A 23,598-nucleotide genomic window follows, 5' to 3' on the forward strand; every position below is an offset into this window, starting at 1 on the left:
ATTATGAAAAAATAAATTAATATAAATTGTGTTAAAAATAGAAAAGTGGTAGTCTGCATTAGTGAATTAATTTAACTATTTTCAAAGTGGTTGACAACTGGCTCTTTGGATCTGTGAAGGTATTCGTCAATCGATTCCATTTCCAGTTGATCACGCATTTCCACATTGAACTGAAATTGAATTTTCTTTTCGAAACTACAATAATATTTTGTTCAGCTTACCTTCAAAAACTCCAAAGAATAGTTGTCATTGAATTTCATATCGTTGACATTTTTGACATTTGTTCGGACACATGTACGCTCGAATTGATCGGTGACTCGATCGCAGTTCATGATTTGTGCAACTTTGAATACTCTTTTCCAAATGTCCACTGTAATTGATTTTGTTGAAAATCTTTTAAAAATTGTAAGAAATTTACTACGCCAGCAGCACAAAGGGAGGAGAAGTTCAGACTACTTGATTGTCAAATAAAAACATTTTTCAGAAATCTACTCTTAGAGATGAAGTAATGTTGCTCTAAAACATTTGGTTCTTCCATTTTCGTTTTTGAAACTTACTTGTATACACTTTGGAAACATGATAAAGATGGTCCAGAAAATGAACGAATTCCTCGAATTCCAAGTTATTCATCTCCATTCGGTTTGGCTTATTCGGCATTGGCACCCATTCTCGCAACGCTCGGCATGTCCATTGGAGATACTGAAAGAAGAAAACTAGTTCGAAATCCTCAGTTTTTGATCTTACGCTTTTGTTGACGGCAACAATGTTTCCATCTTTACACTGAATTTCTGCATCTGTAACTCCCGTTACTCCTTGTTTCCCAGAAACTGTAGAGAACTTCCATCCAGACAATGCACTGCATGCAGTTCTAAACGTGAAATTGAACGGACCATTCTGTCCCATGTCTCTTAAAACATCACTCCAAAGCCAGCATGTTGGAAAGACGATAGTTCTCTGGACTGTATTAAGAACTCTTTCGTGAACTTTTTTAGGAAGTCTTCCCAGACTGGAATGCTTTAATGGACCGAATTCAACTCTCCACAGTTGATTTTCATCTGGTTTATATGGTCCATTGAGTATAAGAGAGACACAAAGATACTCTTGTCCGGAATAACTTTTTCTGTGCAGATTCACAGTCCAGTTCATTCCATTTTTTGTTTTGAAACTGTTGTAGACTGGATGACCGCCGTGGTCCTGATGATCTATCATTTTCACGGTGACACCATAGTTTTCCTCGTAGATCTTTTTGGATACATTTTCTTTCACAGACTGAAACAAAAGTAGTAATAGTAATTTTTAAATCAGAAAATCTAATACGAGAAAATAGTCTTACCAGAAGTGGATGATCAGTCGGTGCTAATAAAACTGATCTCATGGAGCTGAAGTACATATCAACATTTCCCATCGTAATCATTTTTTGGGGGAAATCGAAAAAACCAAATTTCTCAGCAGCTCTTACGATCTCTTGCAACCGGAAATCTGAAAATTGCCATTTTTATCTTACTCTAGTCTTGAATTTTTTACGATCAATGTTCCAGGAATGATAGTAAGTGCCCAGTATATCAAGCAGGTCTTCATAATCGTCTGGGGCAAGAAGATCAACGTTTTCCATGAATTTGTTGAACTTGGGCCATTTGTGAAACCAGTTTCCATCAACAGAGATCCATTTGTTATTGAGATATTTCGCTGTTTTTGTTGCTTTTGGCCAGCAAAGTTGAGGACGATATGGTGCGTATGTTGTCTTCTGAGCAGCCTCCACAACAAAATAGTACATGAATGAGTTTTTTCGTTCTTCTCTAAAAGTTACTTCAATGAAATCTAAAACGATGAAAAATCAACTTACGCAGCATAAACTGTATCTATGAAATCGATGTTTAAATCGTTAAACACCGGAGCTTCTCCAGAAGTATTCCATTCCAAAGGAATAGTTGATATCCAGTCATCGGCTTCTTCTAAATCGTTTGGTTCGTCCGAATCCTTGTGTCTCAGGAACCGATAGTGAGAGTAACGAGTCGAGACAATTCCATTCTCTCCCGATGCCATGGGGCATCTGAAAACCATAGATATTCCATTGTAAATCCCTTAGTGAGTTCATTGCAACTTACGTCAGAGCATTTCTATAGAAAAATGTATTTCTAAAACAGTCGAATGAATTCTCAAATACTTGCTTCACGTTTCCAGGTTGTTGAAACGAGAACTCAGAAGTCAAATATTCTCCGGACTTTAGTCCGGTGACCTTGACTTCAATATCAAACCCATGTCTTCCATCCCTTGATGCCTGATGTGGAGTAAGAACCCTGAAAATTGAAACAACTGGATAAAACGAATGTGATGAAGTTGTCACTTACCAAACAAAACTTCCCATTCGAATTCTTAGTTCGCTATATAGCTGGAATGTTAGATGTTTAAACAAATAGCATTTGTGCTGACTGTCTGTAGTTGTGTAGATCGTAGTAGATGTGGTAGGTTTACTTGAGTCACCCATGTTGGGTCTGAAATTTATATATTTACTGATATAGAAAGGATATTAAGAATAAGTGATTGTGCCAATCCTAGACGAGTTTTGACTTATTGGAAGGAACCTACTGTATTCGAAAGAAACTTCACTTGAAAAATAAGAATAATGGTTCTGAAAGAGGCGGAGATATTTTAATGAATTCAATCAAAATAACTTCAACTTTATACAATTGAGCCCTGGAAAGGTGAGTTTCCGAATTGAAACATCGATAAATTCACGTTTCTTTTGTGGCCGCGTCTTTTGAGAAACCTAGTCCCCTCCTCTCTTCTCGGTTCGTCCACGACGCTGGCTTCTTGTAAGAAGAAGGCAAGGAAATCGATGAGAGATGATGGGAAAACGTTCTTTGCACTCAAAGATAGAAAAAAAATCTGCTTACGAATTGAAAAAAGTAATATTCAGGTAATAGAAATGTAGATTAACGTTATTCTAGTTTTCTAAATAAGAGTAACCAATCTTGTATACGAACTGTCTGTTCGGAGGTCTATATTTTTATATCCCTTTACACCATTGAAAAATCTTTCTAGAAAAAGAATTTCCGCTGGCGTAACTTTTGCAGTTTCTTTTTTCTGATTTATGGTTTACACCTATCTTTCATTGTAATCTTGTCTTCTCGTTCGCACCGAAATCAACAAACATCAGTTTAACACACTTCATTCCCATTGGTGACTTTTGACTCAATGCTCATTTGATTGAAAAGAAGTAAAACTAAAATTTTGATCTTGAGAAGTGAAAGGAGGCAAATACAAGATTATACGAGGCGATGGCAAATATAAAATGGATTGTGATTCCTGTTTCCCATTCCGTGCTCCTGTTCTTTTCCATTTTTCATTTACTGATTTTTTAACTGAACAATGGAAGAAGTTACAGTAGTAACTGTTCCAGAAGAGAAAACTATTTATTTGGAAACAGATAATGACCGAATGGTTATGATTATTCTGATGGTCGTCATGCCGGTTAGTTTCTGTTTTATCACAACTTTTTATTTTCGAATTTGATTCATTCTTTTTTTTAATTGTTAAATTGTTTCAGCCTCTTGCGGTATTCTTCAAATGTCGTGGATTCTCTAAACACGTTTGCCTCAACTTTCTTCTCTACCTTCTTCTTATTCTTCCTGCTTACAAGCATGCCACGTGGTTTTGTTTCGTTAAAGGAAGAGAAAGTGAAGCTGAAAATGGTTTTGTCAAAGCTCGATAGTTTTCAATTACCTTTTGTTTCCATCCTTCAATAATAAAAGTGTTGCTTCAAAAAATATTTATTCACTGACTTAAAACTATTACAGACCTATTATTTTTCGACCCGTTGTTTTTTGATTTCAGATTGAAAATCACTTTGATTGATTGCTTCTCGTTTCAGCGATTCTGGATTGGTTGTCGGTTGTGGATGAATTTTCAAGCCAAACTTCTTTTCCAGTTTCTTCTTATTCACACACTGACAGACAGTGTTTCTTACTGCTTTCTCCAGAATACCTATCACTTTTTCACAAATCCATTCGTCTGCCATTCGAAGAACATGATAATATTCAGATACTGAAATTTTGGAAGTCTGTTTAAGCCATACTTACAAAACACCTACCATCAAATAATTTGGTTCCATGATACAGAACATCTAGGAAAAGATTCATCTCTTTGAAGCTTACTGTATTGATTTCAATCTCTTCTTTACTGTATTCCTTGAAGTTTTCATTAAAAAACATTCCGGAGAAGAATTTGACGTGATGAGCAAGAAACTGAATTTAAAAAGTTGTATTTAGGAACTACGTTCTATAATACACACCCGTCTATTGACTGCTATCCTCTTGCCTTCTAATTTTAAGAAAACATCATTCGGACCAGGCATCTCAACTTCCGTGTGATATTCTTCTTCTTCTCTCCATTTAGCAACTTGTCGAATGTCTAAAGTGATTTGAAACGAGTATTCCGAGTTTCCATTTTCATCTTTCGTTTTTAACTGATCCATTAAACAGAAGATTGGAATGCAACATGTGTTCTGTTTTCGATTCAAAACTCGTGTGACTGTTCTTCGATTCATGTTCTCTCCATTTTTAGACACCAAAGAAATTTCGAGAATACACTCGTAGTTGGTTATCAGATCGCCGACCAGTACAGATCCGATCGAAACATATTTTTGGTTCCAAATGTTTGACAGGAAGAAGTTCACATTCCTGAACAAACTTTTCAAGATCTTGAGATAAAGAAAAATTACCATTGTAGGTGATCTCGGAGACGTATTTTGAAAACACTTGATGGGTCTGTTGCTTCCGGAATCCGATTGACTTTCCAATTTCTTTGATATCTTTCAAATTCTTGTTTGGTCTTCATCAAACTATTTTTTCCTTGATGTGTTTTCACAATGTTTGATGCCCAATTAGAATTAGTCATCTTCAAAAAATCTCCTCCTATTCCGATCCCATCCATAAACCGAATGAAACCAATTTTGATAGCAATACTGTTCAACTCCAACAGTTTGTCTTCTGGAAACAGATTGCGTTGAATAAGTTTTTACAATATTTCAGTTACCATCAAAGTCCCATTGGTGATAGTAAGCTCCGAGAATATCGACGATATTTTCGATGTACTTCTCTTGGATTATCTTTTTCTTCTTTTTCATCTTTGTCATTAGTTTACGAACTTCCGGCCACATCGGTTCGAAAAACTGAAATTCAGATTAACGAAAATATTTCTTTTCATGCAATCATGATTTTCATGAACTCTGGGACAACTTACTTTTATCTGAACAGGATAATTATCCGATTTTGGCCATTTTGGAATACTTCTGGGTGGTGAAGTTTCGTTTACGGCTAATTGTTTCAGTACAATGACGTATTCAAACTTGTTATAACTGAAATTGACAAACAGTTTGAACAATCTTTTTGACAACTTCAGACTCACCATTTTCGGATATTTTTAGCTTCGACCCGACCATCATCTAATACATTCCACGTCACAGGATTGTAAAAAGGCCATTTGGTCTGCTCCTTCGAATCGTAGTGCTCTCTGGTCTCATCATCCAACAGAAATCGGTTTATAGGAAAACTGGTAATTGTCTTTCCGTTTTTATCTTTACTGACAGTACGGATTCCTCTGAATAAAATTTGATTGAGAATAACTCAACGAGTTCTCTGAAAATTCTTACGTTACAATTCTCCTGTAATAGAAAGTATTCCTTTGACGATCGAAAACATGTTCAAAATTTTGAAAAATTCCTTTTGTTAAATTTACAATTTGTATGGACATAGTTAAATATATTCCGTCATGAATTCCATCACATTTAAGTTTGAAATCAATTGCAGGTACATTGTGAACTTCTGCAAACTCCAATGTGATGCTCCTGAAATTAAAATACAGTAAATAAAGAGGCACTTGTTATAGAAGCACGTTTTCGGATAAAATTTTGGTCAGGCTTTTTGCATTTTCAGTAATGATTTTTTTAACCAGCAAAAAGTATAATTTGGACAAGCATTTGACATATCATTTTTACAAATCTAAAATTTGGAAATATTGTAACTCACCAGGTAAATCCACTTTTTTGAAAGTTTACTGGTAAACTCAAACTTCCATCTTTATTGAATAATTTCGTAAAAACTTTAGTTGTTTCCATATGATTTGATTGCAAAAAATTCAATAAGAAGACCACGAGGAATAACGATAGAAGAGTGTATACGTGGGGGTCTAGATACGCAGAGAGAAAGAGTCCAAGTAAATTCGAATGGTTAGAGAATAGAGATATAGACAGCTAGAGATGCACGTTTGTTAGTCCGAACGAAAATAGTCGAGGAAGGGGAAGGGTCGACTGAGATATGTGTCACACAGATCGTAAGGACATTCGGAAAAAAAGCAGTGGCTACAGTAGTCATTGTTCATCAATATGTTATTTATGGTGTAGGATTCACGTCATTTCTCAACACTGCGAAGAACTACACGCTCCCGGTACATTTCTGAAAATAATCTACCGTTATCTCCTTCTACCATTGGCTGAATCACATTTTTTATGAGTTGATTGTTCTAAATTGATGCAAATAATAGTTGCTTCGATCAAACCTGGAGTAAGATCTGGCAAGCACAAAGTTCAATCTATGGCAACATATCTCTTGCATAAGTGTTCTTGTTTCGATACTTTTTCAGAATTTTCAGATAGTTCGGATTAGATTATTCACGGTCTTCCCTTAACCTCCACTGGTATTCGAGGCTGTCTTTGAACTATACAGTTCTGACTACTCTCTTGCCAAATGAAATCTATACGATTCTAATAAAACATCAACACCAATAGCTCTTTTCTCAACTGATGCAAAATTATCCAATGTTTAGCAATATTGACCATAGACCACTCGATTTCACAACTTTTCCTTAAAAATTTACGCGATGTGTTTTATGGTTTGTGATTTGGTAAACCTACAGACTATACCTGTCAACTCTCTCCACCGAATTCTCTCTCTCTCTTGAGCGTACTTTTCCTCTCTCCGCCCCTTCTAATTCTCTTATCAACCCACAGAAATCACAAAAAACAAGCACAGTTGTGTCTGAACTCTATTTATAATACCAAAAATAGTGTATCTGGTCTCATTGGTGACCAAAATGTTTTTGAAACTGTACACAGTTTGGTTGGGAGTTTTCTCAGTTTCATTCGTTTTTCTCCCGATTTATTTAGTTTTGAATTGGAGAAAAAGAGGAACTGCCGATGGATTTAGTTCCGTTGTTCTTATTATTCCTATGATTATGTGAGTTTTCTGAATAATACTTTTTCTTTTCACTCAATTCCTAGGAGTTTGACATCGTTTCCAAAGTATTGCACATTAGTTTCAAATCCTTTTAGTTCTAAAAAGTGTCATAAATTCATAAATTATGTTTTCCAGATGTTCAATAGTTTCCTAAAGATCATAAGCGTATATACTTTTTTCTTTTCTTATATATAATTTCCTATTTTTTCAGTCAATCATTCTGGTTACGTCATGGATTGATGACGAACGATTGGACGAATATCATAATCAATTCACTCAACCTGTCAGTTCTCAGTTGCTACGTCGCAGCCTATGCCTACTATCAACCTAAACGAGTATGTTTCATTTTCAATTTCTTATTATGTGTTATCAGTTTTTCTGGCAACATTTCCTGTGATTTATGTTCACCAAATGATAAAGAACAACAGCTGACATCATTTTATTGTTCAGAAATATCTAATTGGGCAAATCATTGGTGCAGCTGTCATCATCAAATGTGCATTTTTGTATGTGGATTCTCATGATTCTGAACATGTGAATGCGGCAATGGGGTCAGTAGCAGCAGGAGCACAAATTTTGGGACTTGGAGGAAGACTTTACGAAATGGTTCGAAGCTTCAATTAGGAAAGAAACATTTTTTACTTTTCAGAGAAGAGCAATTAAAATGGGAACAACTGAATATATTCCCGCAGTCATGCAATTTGCTGTTACTGCCCTTATGGCTCAATGGTTCATCTTTGGTGTCATCACTGGAAACAAATTCATTGCGGTAGGAACTCTCGTCTGTTCAAAAAACAACAACTATTTTCTTTCAGATTGCAAATATAGCTGGATTGATTACCAGCGCATTCACAGTAATGCTCTATTTCCAATACCCTCCACTCACATGGACAGTTCCAATATTCAATATTCCACCACAACAAAGCCAAAAACAAGAATGATCTTTTTATCCATTCCCACAAAAATTTTTATACAAAAAATAATAAATGAGATCCTTAGCTAAGTCTTGATCTTTTGTTTTCCCGGTGTCATCGGCGCCAGTTTCTGTTTGAGAGCGCGTGGAGGAGGCATTGATGGTGGAGGATTCTCAGCAACCGATGGAGAAGTTTGATGACTGGCAGAACTTGTGGAACTCGTCTTCGTATGCTTATGCTTCGGTAGAAGAGGTTTCACAGTTTTCTGTTTTGTTGTTGCTTTCTCCACCACATTTTTACTCGGTGCATCTGTTGATTTATCGGTGGTTTTCTCTTGGGATCCCCGCTGAAAAGATGGCTTTGAAACTGAATTGGAGGTGACTCCCGGTTTGACATACCTTTTTCTCTTTCTCCTTAATAACTTCCTTGCTCTTTCTTTTTTCCTTCTCTTTCGCTTTTTCTTTTGGCTTCTCGACATCTTTCTCCTTTTCCTTGTTTTTCTCGACCTTCTTCTCTTTCTCTTTTTCTTTAACTTCTTCCTTCTCTGGTTCGGTATCCTTCTCCTTCTTCTTAATCTTCACATCCTTCTCTTTTTCCTTTTCCTTCTCTTTTTCCTTCTCCTTTTCTTTCTCGACCGCGAAACAGTAAGCTTTTTGATCAACCAAATACTGTTGGCCACCTGGAACAACGACTTCTTGGAAGACTGCAGTTAGTTGTTCATCAGTCAATTTTTCCTCATTGATAGGAATTCTTGAGAAGAATGTATCTCTTTCGGTTATGAGATCATAATCCATCGGATCTGTCCATTTCACTCCCATCTCTGTCATTTTTGCAGTAAGGATCTCGTATATTTTGAAGTACTCTGGACGATCAGCAAATTCGGAAGTCTTCATAATCGTCACAACTGGCAAGAATGTCATCAAGAATCTGGAAATAGATAACTTCAGACTTGAAGAGGATATTTTTGTAACTAACGGATCAGAATTCAGAGTCTCGTCTAGCAGACTTCTCTTTCTTGGACCATATTTGAAAGGAAAAGTAGAATCAGTCCATGGAAGGAAGACACGCATTTCAATGAATACATACAACCAGGACCAAAGATCATCAATTCTCCCGAGTTCTTGACTGTCGTGCATTTTTGGAGAACAATACTGTACTGATCCACGGAATGCAATTTTGTTTCTTGGAGATCTCAGAATCCATTTTCCGTTGTCATTCCGAGCATACTGTCTTGCTTCTCCAAAATCCACGAGATAAACATTACGAGAAGACTTGCAGAGCGACAATGCAATGTTTTCTGGTTCCAAATCACGATGCAAGTATCCGTGTTCATGCAAATCTTTTAGAGCCAAAAGAGTTCGAATCGCAAGGCGAAGAATAGTTGAATCACTGAACTTGTTGCGCATCTAAAGTTTTACTCATTTCTTTGTCGGCAACCTCTATCAAACTCACAAGTCTTTTTATAACACCCAAAGTGGGACCAACCATTGTCATGACAGTCATTCTGTACTGATTGACAAATGAGAAATCGATAAGATGAATCGAGTGAGTACTGTCACGGAGACTTTCAAGTATATCTCTTTCGATATACTTCTTTTTGGTTTCTTTACCCATTTTTTCGACCTGTAATTGGAAAATGAGAGGGTAAATATCTGAATGGAGGGAAAAAATGTAATTGGAGCAACTACAAAGTAACCTGATATCACCTTCATGGCCGCTTCTATCTTTCCCTCCGCATCTGTTACTTTGAAGACGACACTGACATCGCCTTTAGCAATCTCAGCAAGAGGAATCCAGGTGCTTGTCTTTAATTTCATGATTTTCTTTTGATTCTGAAAGTGTGAAATACCTTTTGATCCGTTCCGATGTTATCGTTTTTAGCCATAATGACATTACGTGTCATTGAAATTTACACTGAAATTGATGACAAAAACAAATAGATTTGAGACGTGGATAAACTCAGGTCACAGAAGTGGTTCACGTTTACAATTTATTATCATTAATATTTGGGGGAATAATAAATAAGGAATGGATACTGTTGTAAAAAGAGAAAGAACTACGGGCGGAAGAGATGAACAGGGATGTCTTTTTTTTATTGTACAAATTTTTGTGAAATGTGTCACTCGTAAACACTACGAAAAATGATACTGTGGTAAGGGAAAAAATGTATACCAAATTAGATGGTAATATCATAATTTATGAACAAGCCATTTGATATTAAATAATTGATACAGAATAACGTATGTAACACAACAAGGTACCTGGACGAAGGAATTTGAGTGAAATTTTTGAAATTAGAAACAAGTTGAATAGGAACTAGAGCATATATGAAGTGGAAAGAGACTTTAGAGTTATTGGATTATCGTGGTCGGAGACGGTTCTCGATCTTACACTGTGGTATTTCGACTGAAAATAGAATGCTACATATTGAAAATTCTTTCAAAACATTCAACTAACCATGAGAGTTTTTAGTCCGAACTTTAGAGAAAATGCGTATGCTTCACGTTCATTTATATCTTCTCGATCTACATAATCCCGACAGAGTTGTTGCACTACAGACTTCAAATTGAATCTTTGAGCTTGTGTCATCAATTCTTCAAAATCCACGTTTTCAACTTAAAGCATCAATTTCTTGAAAATAACAAGAGTCGGAAACTCACGACAATAGAAAGCTTTTTTGTTATAGATGTACTCCATAAGAAGCATGAATATTGCATAGCTGATTCCATGGATTTGATATACTTTTCTTCTAAATACAAGCAAAGAGTTATTGAACATTTCTTGAAAAACTGATGAAGCCTCGGATAGAACCTGTAAGTTTTAAACTCTGAAATGTTTCAGTTTCAAGAAAATATCCACACTTACATCTCTAGATACTGGAAATGTCAGTCCTTCAATCTCAACAAATGTGTCTTTGTGTCCAGGAAACTGATCATAGGTCAAATCTGGGAGGAACTTTTCAGTCGGTACAATCGACAAGTGCACTGAAATTGACACCATTCCGAGGCTATTCGCGTAATTCCGAACATCACTCCAGTCCATAAAATCAGGGTATCCGAGGGTGTTTCTTCTCAAGTCTATCAACTTTTCTATAAATTTTCTTTTCGGTAACAAGCTGCCTCCTCCCACTTGAATCCTGAATGATGTGTCATAAACAATATCTTGTTTAAATCGTGATCCGTATATTCCAAGAGACAAATACTCGTTAGAATTCAACGTCGCTTGGTACAGATAGATATCCCTGTAAAGTAAGAAACTATGTCGTGTGATGACTCAGTCACAATTGGTACCAGTTTCCATAATGAGTTTGAATTGCATACTTTCCTCCTCTCAAAAACTTTTCTGAGTAGTTGCAGTCAAATTCTAATCCAAATACGTAATGCATCCCATTATTCTCAGTATCAAGTGTTTCACAATCGAGAAATGTCGGAGGTGCAGAGTCTTTGATAATGGGATGACCAGGCATCATACCCATATTATCGTCTTGAACTATATTTTGAATTTCGGGTTCTACATCATCCTCCTCATCATCACCATCATCTTCGATTGGGTTAGGTGTCTGATGATAGTTAAGTACATCCGGACGAGAAATACTCGGTCCAATGCGAGTAAATCGCAATGTGTTCGGAGATTGAGGCAGCCCATAGTGGCTAAGGTGTTGAAGAGACTGAATGAGTTGTTGTTTTCTGAAACATCGGAATCTACTCAGAAAACTTACATGCCAAATAAAATCTTCTTCTTGATTCTCACTAACATCTGCCATAAATACAGATGAATTCTCTGATACATTACCCAATCTCACTGGTGATGACTTGTTTACTATCACTGATGAATCATCATCAAAATCTTGAATCAGATCAACTGAAAACAATTCTGACGAGATCTTTCCTTCAAAACTTTCCAAGTTATTAGTATCCATCAAGACTCCGAATTGTTCTGCAATCGATTGAAGATGCATTGCTCGATCAACTAAAAATGTATGAACTATTTCCATTAAAACAAGAAGTTCCTCACTGTAGAACATCCATCCATGATAAACAATACCCATTAGATCATAGAGATCTTCAAATGAGACTCCTTTTACGTATAATACTTGATGATTATTCATACATTCCAATCGTCCACTTTCCATTATGTGAACGAAGAAACGACTAACCGAGCACAATATCTAAAACTAGCTTTCTTCCTTAGAAAATGTTCAATTAACTCACTTTTCTATTAACATATAGTTCTTCATCTCTAACTTTCAGCACCAAGTCGGCAAATGGAAATTGCCAATTTCTGTATCTCCAGATTTTCGGATTCAGAGATATTCTTATGTATGGTCCTTTTACTTTTCCTTTAACGAGTTTGCCTTCCGGTGGATGATCTTCCCAGTCACACTCGGCCTTCTCTTTAGAAGCATAAGGAATTCCAAATGCATGTCTTTCATCATCGAAAACATGCCAGAAAGTCATTCGATTTGGAAGATATTTCGGAGCAAATACTTCTAGTTCCACGTGGCAACACTCTCCTTCTTTCAAGCCCATAGTTGACACTTCTATTTGATTGTAATCGTGACTTGTTGATGGTCCAATTGATACCGCCCTAAAAAATCCAAAGTTTTGGTAATACAATTTCTTCCAAAAAGTTGTGAACCTAATTATCAGATTCTAGTCAAATAAATTTAGTTTTCATTGACCTTTTACTTCTTTTTCTGGACTCTAAAACTCCTATTTGTTCACTTATCATCTAAACAAACGAGTTACCAACTAACCATTTGATTCCTCCGATTGCATATAATTTCTTTCCTCCATACACCAATTCCTTCAATGAAACTCTGCCAACAACTGATTGTTTTGGTCTTTCTTTTGATGAATTTTCATTCATTCTCTCTGAAAATATTTAGCTTGCAGTTTTATAAATATAAATTAATTAACGTTCATGACATGCTTGTTGACAGAGAGAAAAAACATAAATCGAAATAAGACAGCACGACATATTGGAGAACGGCAGAGAACCACTCTTTGATGCTCTCTGCGTCTCGTTTTCAATTGGAAACATAAAATAGTATAGAGAGATATAGAGACACAGAAATATGGGACGCGATTACAAAAAACTTCAGAATTGGACGAAGAAGAAGAAGAAGAAAATGAGAGAGCATGAGAAAATTGAGGGATGAAAAGCATGTTTGGTAATTGAGTAGATTGGAAGATTTATGCAAATCGGAGAGAAAAAGGGAGATACGGAAGGCACTATGAATGAGAGTTCAAAAGAATGAATGTATTCGAAAACACACTTTTTTAAAAATCTTCTTAGAAGCTCCTGGTTTCGATCAGAACAAGTTTCAAGTTTCTTTCCTATTCTTTGACTCCACAATACGGTTTGTAGAATACTGCAAACAATTAAGATAATGAAAGATTTTATATTTGATTGATATCTAAAAAATGTATTGTCAGTAAAATACAAAGTAAATAAAGAAATAATAAAAAGAAGAGTTTTTAGTTCCTTGTTGTGATCCGATCACTAGTTCATTCTCGGATAATAAGCAGAGTTTATCACCAGAGTTGACCCAAAAGTAGAGTCACATGGAGAGATTATTCTCCACCAGCATACTACTTCCATGTTCCGTCATTTATCTTTAAAATGCCGTTCTTCCTGCTAGAATATCTCCATGGAAACAGAATTGAACCCACAGAAGTCCAGGGAAAAATATCGAAATAAATAATACCTTTATTTTCATAAATGCAGATTTCAAGTAACAGCCAAAGAGTGTATTTTTTGAAATGGGCGGAAATTACAGCATAGAAGAGTTTTGCAAAATTTCCGATATGGTTGATAGAGAGGTAGCATAACTAACGTCGCGAACGTTCCGTGGAGTCCAAACACGATTACAGCCATGTCATTCCAAACTGAAAGTTAGAAAAAGAAAGAATAATAATAATAATATCATTTGTTGGATAGACTCACACTGTACATGGTACCCGGATACAATTGCAAAACAGAGGAAACCGATTGGAATAATACAGAAAATACACGGAACTAACACCTGAAAATGTTTACTCCAGAAAAGCTGAAATTTTTGTTTGTGAATTCTGATGACCTGTACACAAATGCAGATGAAATACTTCTTTTGTAGCCGTTTCGTTCTTTCCGACATATGAGAAACTCGCTTGTTTAACTGGCGAAAACTTTGAACAATATAAAATGAAAGTTCAATGAAAACATATGAAATAACAAGAGATCCAGGTACAAAAACAAAGAATGGAGTCTCTTGGAGAAGATATACTCTTGGATCAAAAAAGAAATCAGGATGAAAAGGGTACTTCTGAAAAATAAATAATCTGATGACAAGCAAATTCAAGCATTACCTCAGAAACCCTCAGCTTTGCTTCCATTTGATTCACAGGCTCTGTGATGACTGCTGGAATGGAAATCTGACAAAATAATAAGTATCGAATACAATTCACGAATGTCTTCGTTTTCGAACTTCTCGCCAACACACTACTTGGTGGAACAATTTGACAATGCCTATATTGAATTGCTTGAATACAAGCTGATAGCATTCCAACCCCTGTTCCGAATCCGATGATAGTTTGGACTTCATAAGGGACTCCAATATAGAAAAAGAGCCCGTGCATTGTTCCGGCAATTAGAGGGAAGTAGAAGCGAGGAGCAATGAGAATGAACAAAATGAGATCGGTTAAAAATATCCTGAAATCAAAAAATAATCTGATGTCGTCATTTTCATCTGGAGAAGTCTAGACACTTTGGTAAGTATAGGTTATTTGGAAAATTGATTCTAATTATGCACTGTTTCACAACGTCAATCTACTAGAACTTCGTGCAGGAAAAGTGAGCGTCATCAAAGTTGCTTTAGTTCAGAAGATGAAAATAAGATTTGACAGAGCATCCTTTGTAAAAGTGGAACACATGAAGAGATTCTTCGTTCGAAGGTTAAAGTCAGATCATTTCGAGAGAAAACAGTAAAAGAGATGCAAATGCCTTGATATTTCTTATTACTTTTAAGGTGTTGGAACGTTGATTTAGTATCTGAAACTCACCAAATTTGGACATTCAATAAATACCATTTATACTTTTTCATTGTATTCGAAGACTGTGTAGCTATACAAAAAATGGCCAACAAGTTGACTGGAACACTTATAGAAGTACACATGTGCAATACTAATTCATATTCTGGAATACCGTCTTGCATAGAACTGACATAGATTTGTGACAAAATGAACAAGAAGAAATATAATAACAACTGACGATAAGGAGAAAATATATACTTGAAAAACTTCAGCTGTGTTTGTGAGAGAAGAATGAGCCGATTGGTCAAAATTATAGGGTTGATGGGGAATTTCTAGAAATGAAAAGTCCAAAGACTGATGAAAAGAATGTTTGAAGGCAAGCTGAGAAAGTTATTTTCAAGCTGAGGAAGTTATTTTCGAATTATCAAGGAAATTCAATTATCGGGTTCTATTTCAAGATTGAAAGTTTCAAAAGACTCTGTGTTTTAGTATGATGTGTTACAATAGTAATCGTGAAACAAAATTTCTTTATAGCGGTGAGAATACTTTCTTTTATCGATCGGAAATACGGATTCAATACCGTACTCGATTCCAAAAAATAGTGATAAGATTTGCTTGACATATATTGCCGGAATTTTTCAAGGTGTTTTAATGAATTGGCAAAAACTCATTGACTACACCTCTCAATGACTACATTGTCTCATTGACTCCACATTCTCAATGACTACAAAGTCTCATTGACTTCATTTTTCTTAATGACTACACTTTTCTCATTGACTACACCACTCATTGACTACAAAATTCGAGAAATTCTCTCATTGACTATATCTCTCTGAAAGACAGTCCAGCAGACCATCTGAATTTATAACATATCTCAGAAGCCTTATATTCCAAACAGGACCAGAAAAGGTAGCGGACTGACCAAATTAGGAACAAGTTTTCACCATTCTCTTAGGCTTAGGTTTCTTAGAAATTCGGAAAAGAATTGACAAAAACGAAAAACGATTAATAACCGTTTTAGTCAAGTTTTTCTCCGAATGTTTGAGAAACCTAAGCCTAAGAGAATGGTGAAAAGTGGTCCCCCACAAGAATCACACAGATTGGGTAAACTTTGTTCCTCTTTCAGCACACTGATTTGGAATCCCCAATTTTTTTCCAGTTTTGGATACTGTACTGGTCAAAAAAAAAGGAAGACAGTCAGTGAGGGTGTGGCACATGCTCAAAGCTGACTAATTTTAACTGAAAAGCTGCGAGTATCGCGTTCTTTTTGCCTAGTACTGTAGATGTAGTCAATGAGAGAATTTTTCGAATTTTGTAGTCAATGAGTGGTGTAGTCAATGAGAAAAGTGTAGTCATTAAGAAAAATGAAGTCAATGAGACTTTGTAGTCATTGAGAATGTGGAGTCAATGAGACAATGTAGTCATTGAGAGGTGTAGTCAATGAGTTTTTGCCTAATGAATTCGATCCAATGTTTCGTTGGTTGAAGATTTAATGAAGAGTTTTTCCTGTCGGGATTGATTTTTCATAATTTGGTTGTTCAAAATGCTCTCTGTTTCGTAAACACGTTATCAGTGGAATTTACACTCGTCTTAAATTCACTTCCAATCATTTCCACTATACTTTCACACACTCGTTTGCTAATTGTTCTCACAGATATGACAGAAAATATCTACAAAACTACAGGACGAAAGGAGAATTTAAGATTCGATAAAGATAGAAATCAACAGTTTCAAAATCAATATTATGATGAATGGGGTCAATTACGGAAAAAGAACGAACAACTGAACAATTTTAAGCAGAAAATAGGAGAAGGAAATGTGGACGGTTTGTTTTGGTGAGTTCCAGATAATCTTGACATTTCTGCGAATTTTCTATTGTATTTTGTTTCGAATTCAGGACTTGGGTAGTTCAACTTGACAATGCAACAATGACGACAACCTCGGACGAAGTAATTTCATCGTATATACGTTTCAAATGGTCTAAACTAGAAGGTGTTCTTGGATTCACTGGAAAAATTGATTTTGTGCTGAAGCTCGATGGAAAAGTTGTTGTCAATAAGCATGTTGATGCACTTGTAGAGTTTTCTGGACAATGGATTGGAGTTAGAAACCTGAAAAGTGTGGAAGATTGCTTTCCTCGTCAGGATAATTCAAATCCAATGAGACAACATGGATTCAATCAAAACCAGAACCAGAAAGGATGTACGATTGAGTTTTCATTTTCAATGACACCGGTTTTCGCATTTTCTCCTGCATCAAATTTTATTTCGAACTTTGAGAAAACTCAAAATACGGATGCGATTCTAGAAGTAGATGGAAACCAGTTGCACGTCAACAAATCGGTACTACTATCCAAATCGGTAATCTTAAAAGATCTATATTTCAGTTCCTCTCGATTCACTCGGAGTTTTTCGAAAAACTCTTCAATTCAAATTTTAAAGAAAAAACACAATCAATCATTCGAATCAAAGACGTTGATTTCGTAAACTTTTCAAAGTTTCTCAGCTTGATCTATCCAAATTCAGCAGAAATAACAGGTAAAATCTTTGACACGGGTTAAATCAATGTTGGTTTTGAATGTTTCAGTTGAACAAGTTGGAAGCTATCTTGAGTTGGCAGACAAGTATCTCATGGCAGCAGCAACCCAGAAGTGTGAAGAATTTCTGCATCAGAATAAGAGAATCAAGAATATTCAGAAAATTGTGTTTGCCGATAAGCATGATTTGAACAAACTTCTTAGAGAAACACTCGCTTCAGTTGATAGCAAGGAAGAGCTGGAAGGATTGACTTTATTACCAGAATTTACATCCCTTTCAGACTCAACTAAAGCTTCCTTGTTGCACAAGTTCATGCATTTCATCAACTGATTCACTGATTTTAACATTCAGTTATTAATATTTTCATTTATTTTCAAAATATTCCGTTTATAAATTTTTTCACTATACGTTTTTGATTCCGACTAGTTGTTTGATATGCTCTGCGACAAATTTTTTTGAAGGAGCACTGAATTGACGAAGAGAGAAGAGATCTTCTTTGACAATGGTTTCAGCAAGAGTTGAAGGTGTGCAGTGAAGAAGATATCCTTCATCGGATAGCATGACAGCAAGCTCAGCTTGATGATTATCCATCAGTTTGTCATTGGTGACTGTTATGAACGGAAGGTGAAGGGCCAAAACTTCTAGGCAGGTGCCAGCACCAGCATGTCCGATTACAATCTGAAAACTTCATACAGATTAATGGAAAGTTTCGGATTCTACTCTCCAATTTTTTGAAACATGTTCACTTACAAATGCTTCAGCCATATCTTCACTAATTGATGGTTTGAAGCGGTAATAATCGATTTCGAGACCTTCAACGTTTGTATATCCTTCATCTGATGTGACTCCTTTGAAAACACGATGAACAACTTCATTCTCAAAATTTCCTTTTCCAATTTGAAGACGAATTTTTTTAACGCCGATCTTTTTCAAATTGCGCAGGCTTTCCTCCGACAAAACCTGAGAAACTGACACATTATTCATTTCATTTCCGAATAGAAATTTTACTTTGTTTATCAAGTCTTCGAATAATGTAGTTCCAACTGTTACAAAGCAAGTCATTTTACAAAGTTATTTTTTGAAATGCAAAACAGGCGTGTAAATGTAAATCAGAAGAAAAAAACTTGCGTCCACACTTTGCGTAAACGTCGTGCGCTGCTTGCAAAAAGGGAGGAGCCCGCGTAATTTCGTATTGCAAAAGGAATGCTTGAAGTAGGAAATAATGGTTTTAATGACATCCTTCAATTTTTATGGTTTTCTCCTGAATTCTAGTATGTCAACTAATTAATTTGTCTTTTTTCTTAAGTTTTAAGTCTGTATATACGATTAAAATACAGGTTTGATTAGGTTAAAGATGGATGAGATTTTTTCGCGTATCATCGCTGACAAAGAAGCATTCTTCGAGCATCAGCAAAGAGGAGATGACGAACTGACCTACGAACGAAAAATGGAAATCCTGAGAGCATTATCTTCTGAAAAATTATCAATTTTTCTGACAAGGCAAGTTAATTTTACTCATTTTTTTCCAAAATCCTACGATTTATAGGTATCAAAAATACCTGAAAGCTGTTGACTGCGATAGTTTTGCTGATTGTGATGATTTTGTCGTTCAGAGTATCATAAAACAAGTGCGTGGACGTAAAGAAAACAATAGAACAGAGGTTCGTCAAATTTTAAAAACTTAAACAAATGTTTGAATTACAGATGCGTAATCTACGATTCAATGCGATGCAGAAACTGTTGAAAGAAGGTGTTTTCTTCTCCGATGCCAAAATGAGAGAAAGGGAACCGTATCTCTTTGACGCAATGATTGGAAAGTTCTTGAACGAAGAAGGTACTACAGAAAAGTCAGCGAGTAATAATAACAAGAGGCCTCATTTCAGAACGGATAGCTCATGTTCGACCGACAGTTTCGCGAGATAAGTCAGAATTGACGTGGTCAGTTCTCATGGACCGTTTAGAAGATAGTAGCGAAATCGCTGAGAGACGAAATCTTCAAGAAATGGAATGGGAAGGCCCAAGAAAAGATGACGGAGGTGAAGACCACATTAGTCGATTTATGTCTCACGTATCCAGCCATACTGACTTCGTGCCAGAAGACGAAGGTGATGACGATCGCAAAGATGAAGTCGAAGACGAAATTGAAATAATGCGAAAAGAAATGGAGCGTTTATCCAAAATAGTAAGTCGAATTAGGGCTGAAACTGTTAAAATCGAGGCTAAGGCGGCCGGCCGAGGTTGCGAGAAGCCGCGGCTAGCCGAGGTTTTACTACTAGACTTTCGAGATACGGTTTAGAACAGAATATTTGAATTAATAGTATGAGAAAAGAGGAAATAATCGAGTAGAGCAAAATTCGTATTATAAAACATATAGCCTATTTTTTCAACCTCCTCATGAAGCCCCAAGAGAAGAAAATGAAAAACTTCGCCCACGTTCATTGCGGTCCCTACATATAGGTACTTAAAAAAAAACACATAGGTGTTTAGAAAATTTGGAAAATATCTAAGAAATTATTTATCAAATAGAAAAATTAGTTGTTTTACTTGAAACTGTCAAAATTATACTCTACTACATAGGCAAGTTGTTTTCACTGTTAAATGTTCAGTTATACGGTTTGAAAGAGCGATCGAGTTTTCCCTCGTTTACTCGCCACAAGTCGCGGCTTTTCTTTGTGTTTCGCCAGCGTTGGTTAAAAACATCATGGCCCATTCTCAGGAAGCCGACCAGTACGACGAACTCGGAGAAGATGACACGCAGCAACTTCTACGTCAAGAGTTCGAGGCGTTCATGCAGCAGAAGTTTTTAGCTGGAAAGGATGCCCAGTGAGTTTTATTAGTTCACTGTCTTAACAGCGACTTCATAACAGAAACTTTCACTATTCTAGTGAATGACCTTCAATTACAAAGAACATTCCAACTTCGGTGGTCAACTGTTTCCGTTCTCGCTTCTCCTCTGCAAATCATTTTCTTTACATCATCAACAGAAACAGTTTCTTCCCATTTCTTTATGATGGTTTGTTGCATACCAACGAAAGTTTCTGTTCCATCGCAAAGATTACCCTACTGCATACTGCATCAATAGAAATCAGAAATTTAAAAATTTCAGATTCTACGATTATTCCAAGTGTGAGCAAGAAGAAGAAACATTAATCGATCCTATTCGAGAACATGAGGACGAAGAGCGGTGGTTTGATGAAGACGACTGACTTTTTTTTTTACTTTTTCATTTCTCTTTCTCAGATTCTCTTTATGAATTTTGATCTCCTCTATTACACTATGTTCACTTTTTTCGTGTCTCATAAAGGCAATCCGCGCCTTCGTCAATACCTTATTCGCTCTCTTTTTACCACAATAATTTCATTAGGGTCTAATTGCAGCGTGGATCACTACCGAAAGTATCCCGTCAACGACGCCATGCACAAAAACGGAAACAACGGGCCAGCTGTAGACACAAAATGGTTTTACCTGGGACCTGACAAAGAGAAATATGGTAAAGACTAGTAACGAATATTCAAGAGATAATATCCAACTTTAGGTCCGTATTTGTCAAAGGATATGAACTTCTGGTTGCAAGCTGGTTATTTTACTAATGAGCTTCAGTTGAAAACAGAAAACGAGCAGAACTATCACACCCTCGGAGAGTGGACACAAATTCTCGGAACTGTAAGTTGTTCAATTCATTGATGAAATGAACGCCATTTTCATTATTGCTTTTTTCAGCCTCCATTCCTCAACCCCGTTCACTCTCTGGAAGCTGTAGCTGCAGCCGCTCAGTGGCAACAACAGGTACGAGCTGCACCAGCTCCGATGATGGTGATGCCGCCAGGACTTCAAAATCAGTTCCCACCACAGGTAGATATAACTGCTTTTGTCCTGTTATCAAACACCATCGATTGACAGAAATACTAACACAGTTCATATAAATAGCTAGTGACAGTTGTAAATTTGTCCAGTTAATATTCCTAAATATAGCAGATGAGACTGCAATATCCGCCGTTTGTTCCGATGCCGTTCCTCCATCAAATGAATCAAAATGGACCACCAATGCATTCTCAGCCTCCCTCGGAACCAATCGATGCTGGTTCTTTGTCTCACACTCCTGATTCAGAGAATGATGTGAGTCGCATGGTAATATTTTCCACCGCTTTTTCCCATCGTATACAGATAGTGCTCTAAAATATTTTTGGTTTCTCATCGAATCGATAGTTTGTGACCTTGACTTGTGGAAAATCATTTTGGTTTCTTGCACACACAAATCTCCTATACAGCGCACTAATCAAAATTTCCCAAGCATGAAAAGTTAGCATGAATACAAACTGTCTACCTTCCATCCTCTCGCTTCTTTAGTTATTTATGTTCAATCTGTGGTGTTTGTTAAATAGAAATCAAGAGATAAATGGGGAGAATGAATTTAGGCGCGGTTAACCGAGCAAGCTCTTCAGCAGCCTCCATCATGGCTAGTCACACTTGGTTTAGCGGTAAGTACAGTATCACTTATGACTGATATAAATTTGCTCTTCGTAATCAAAAGCGTTGATTTTGTTTCTGACGTTCACATTCAATTTTTCGTGAACTTCTTGAAAAAAAAAACTATCTTCTTCAACTCTAACTAGTTACAGGGACACGGTGCTAAGCCACACCAGTCGCAGTTTCATCAAATGCATCAACTGACTAAGCAAATGCATCATGTTAATATTGCCACCGAGCCAATTGTAATGAAGAATGCCGAGTGCCAAACTGACCCAGTAAAGGTTGAGGTAAATTTCTAAAATCTTTATGGATCTACCCACGAAGAAAACTTGCCTACCCACGAACGCAAAATAATGCATTTTTATGGCACAAAAATGCAAAAAATGCATTAAATTGCATTCGTGAATAGAATTAAATTGCATTAAATGGTACAAGTTTTCTTCGTGGGTAGATCCATTACAACTACATGTTCACAAACGTTTTTTTTTTCAGATTTCAAAAACCAACGCTTCTCGTCTCCTCTCCGAATTGTTGGGTCAAATCGTTGTCATCAACTGAGCTTCTCGGGGTCTGATACTGAATCTACAATTCGTCTCAGAGTTGGATGCTTAATCAATAATCCGCAGCCTTTTCAATCATTTTCCCTTATTATACTGTTACGCTTCCCCATTTTTTCCTTATATCCATGTCCACCATAACAAGTCCCACAATATTATTATTTTTAGCTGGGTATTCTCAAATACGATTTTCTTCACGGCGGTCTTCTCATTCTGTAAACTCCATGTTGCGTTCATGGGCCTCATAAAGTCTTCACTGGGACACGTGATCAAAGTGAGAATACCGCCTTACCATTTTTTTTTCATTTGCCCTTTGCATTACATGTCTCCCCGTGTTCTTCTCCATTATCCCCGCACCATCCATCTTCTTTTACTGCTTTATAGACTGATGTTTTCTTCATTGATGTTTCCCAGTGTCCCAGCAAAAATGGACTGTTTGTCCATTGGCGTCTGAACACTATGTGTTGTTTTAGTTTTCGATTTTTCTACTTTGTTTCCTTCTGAAATGTTCCAACTCTCAATCTATTTTTCATAGGCTCTTCTTTTTGCTCATCCAACAGTCTGTTATGTCTCTTCAGTTGATATTCACCTGTGCGTTCTGTTATATGAATACATGAAGAGTTCCAACGCGTTTTCATCAGGAAATATCCTGATGATATCGACTTCCGTCGCCTTGTTGGAATTAATCTGCGAGAACGAAACAAACAAAACTGAGTACTGGTGTCTACAGCAACAGAAACTAATTAGATCTGCCTCTAGGTCAATTACAGTAGCATCTGGGTACTGTATCATATTGTCTTCTTTGAAGTTAATCACAGAAAGAGTAGAGAATACAGTTCATACTTTGTTCGAAGCAACGGCGTTCGAAGTTTTTT

The 23,598-nt window shown here is 36.4% G+C and overlaps 10 protein-coding genes across 10 annotated transcripts; 4 read left to right on the plus strand and 6 right to left on the minus strand.

Moving 5' to 3' along the window:
- Positions 1-71: 71 nt before the first annotated feature.
- GCK72_018701 (uncharacterized protein) lies at positions 72-2,485 on the minus strand (the record flags this gene model as incomplete). Its single annotated transcript, XM_053732701.1, has 9 exons — positions 72-170; positions 222-370; positions 558-699; positions 745-1,269; positions 1,334-1,479; positions 1,525-1,796; positions 1,844-2,050; positions 2,106-2,297; positions 2,349-2,485. 9 exons carry the CDS (start codon positions 2,483-2,485, stop codon positions 72-74), a joined length of 1,869 nt encoding a protein of 622 aa, XP_053581614.1.
- An 884-nt stretch (positions 2,486-3,369) lies between these two features.
- Positions 3,370-3,712, plus strand: GCK72_018702 (uncharacterized protein; the record flags this gene model as incomplete). The annotated part of the gene is made up of 2 exons (XM_003110240.2): positions 3,370-3,471; positions 3,548-3,712. 2 exons carry the CDS (start codon positions 3,370-3,372, stop codon positions 3,710-3,712), a joined length of 267 nt encoding a protein of 88 aa, XP_003110288.2.
- A 90-nt stretch (positions 3,713-3,802) lies between these two features.
- GCK72_018703 (uncharacterized protein) lies at positions 3,803-4,474 on the minus strand (the record flags this gene model as incomplete). The annotated part of the gene is made up of 3 exons (XM_053732702.1): positions 3,803-4,044; positions 4,091-4,244; positions 4,292-4,474. 3 exons carry the CDS (start codon positions 4,472-4,474, stop codon positions 3,803-3,805), a joined length of 579 nt encoding a protein of 192 aa, XP_053581615.1.
- Positions 4,475-4,716: 242 nt separating this feature from the next.
- GCK72_018704 (uncharacterized protein) lies at positions 4,717-6,115 on the minus strand (the record flags this gene model as incomplete). Its single annotated transcript, XM_003110614.2, has 6 exons — positions 4,717-4,988; positions 5,035-5,170; positions 5,242-5,356; positions 5,407-5,598; positions 5,651-5,845; positions 6,027-6,115. The coding sequence occupies 6 exons, from the start codon at positions 6,113-6,115 to the stop codon at positions 4,717-4,719; spliced, it is 999 nt and encodes a 332-aa protein (XP_003110662.2).
- Positions 6,116-7,224: 1,109 nt separating this feature from the next.
- Positions 7,225-8,173, plus strand: GCK72_018705 (uncharacterized protein; the record flags this gene model as incomplete). The annotated part of the gene is made up of 5 exons (XM_003110380.2): positions 7,225-7,232; positions 7,444-7,567; positions 7,683-7,838; positions 7,882-8,001; positions 8,048-8,173. The coding sequence occupies 5 exons, from the start codon at positions 7,225-7,227 to the stop codon at positions 8,171-8,173; spliced, it is 534 nt and encodes a 177-aa protein (XP_003110428.2).
- A 58-nt stretch (positions 8,174-8,231) lies between these two features.
- GCK72_018706 (uncharacterized protein) lies at positions 8,232-10,049 on the minus strand (the record flags this gene model as incomplete). The annotated part of the gene is made up of 6 exons (XM_053732703.1): positions 8,232-8,492; positions 8,545-9,073; positions 9,122-9,552; positions 9,599-9,769; positions 9,853-9,951; positions 9,996-10,049. 6 exons carry the CDS (start codon positions 10,047-10,049, stop codon positions 8,232-8,234), a joined length of 1,545 nt encoding a protein of 514 aa, XP_053581616.1.
- A 413-nt stretch (positions 10,050-10,462) lies between these two features.
- Positions 10,463-14,766, minus strand: GCK72_018707 (uncharacterized protein; the record flags this gene model as incomplete). Its single annotated transcript, XM_053732704.1, has 11 exons — positions 10,463-10,552; positions 10,604-10,761; positions 10,807-10,957; positions 11,012-11,387; positions 11,437-11,813; positions 11,865-12,314; positions 12,358-12,733; positions 12,903-12,965; positions 13,986-14,037; positions 14,096-14,174; positions 14,497-14,766. 11 exons carry the CDS (start codon positions 14,764-14,766, stop codon positions 10,463-10,465), a joined length of 2,442 nt encoding a protein of 813 aa, XP_053581617.1.
- A 2,049-nt stretch (positions 14,767-16,815) lies between these two features.
- GCK72_018708 (uncharacterized protein) lies at positions 16,816-18,026 on the plus strand (the record flags this gene model as incomplete). Its single annotated transcript, XM_003110288.2, has 4 exons — positions 16,816-16,994; positions 17,057-17,501; positions 17,546-17,696; positions 17,746-18,026. The coding sequence occupies 4 exons, from the start codon at positions 16,816-16,818 to the stop codon at positions 18,024-18,026; spliced, it is 1,056 nt and encodes a 351-aa protein (XP_003110336.2).
- A 72-nt stretch (positions 18,027-18,098) lies between these two features.
- Positions 18,099-18,758, minus strand: GCK72_018709 (uncharacterized protein; the record flags this gene model as incomplete). Its single annotated transcript, XM_003110283.2, has 3 exons — positions 18,099-18,374; positions 18,447-18,656; positions 18,705-18,758. The coding sequence occupies 3 exons, from the start codon at positions 18,756-18,758 to the stop codon at positions 18,099-18,101; spliced, it is 540 nt and encodes a 179-aa protein (XP_003110331.2).
- Positions 18,759-19,050: 292 nt separating this feature from the next.
- On the plus strand, positions 19,051-22,724 carry GCK72_018710 (uncharacterized protein; the record flags this gene model as incomplete). The annotated part of the gene is made up of 13 exons (XM_053732705.1): positions 19,051-19,200; positions 19,310-19,357; positions 19,401-19,530; positions 19,580-19,878; positions 20,413-20,519; positions 20,803-20,883; positions 21,074-21,186; positions 21,232-21,359; positions 21,417-21,548; positions 21,669-21,812; positions 22,112-22,174; positions 22,316-22,453; positions 22,659-22,724. 13 exons carry the CDS (start codon positions 19,051-19,053, stop codon positions 22,722-22,724), a joined length of 1,599 nt encoding a protein of 532 aa, XP_053581618.1.
- Positions 22,725-23,598: the final 874 nt, after the last annotated feature.

This window comes from Caenorhabditis remanei, chromosome V (assembly GCF_010183535.1).
Source record: "Caenorhabditis remanei strain PX506 chromosome V, whole genome shotgun sequence".
In the NCBI taxonomy this organism is placed as follows: domain Eukaryota; kingdom Metazoa; phylum Nematoda; class Chromadorea; order Rhabditida; family Rhabditidae; genus Caenorhabditis; species Caenorhabditis remanei.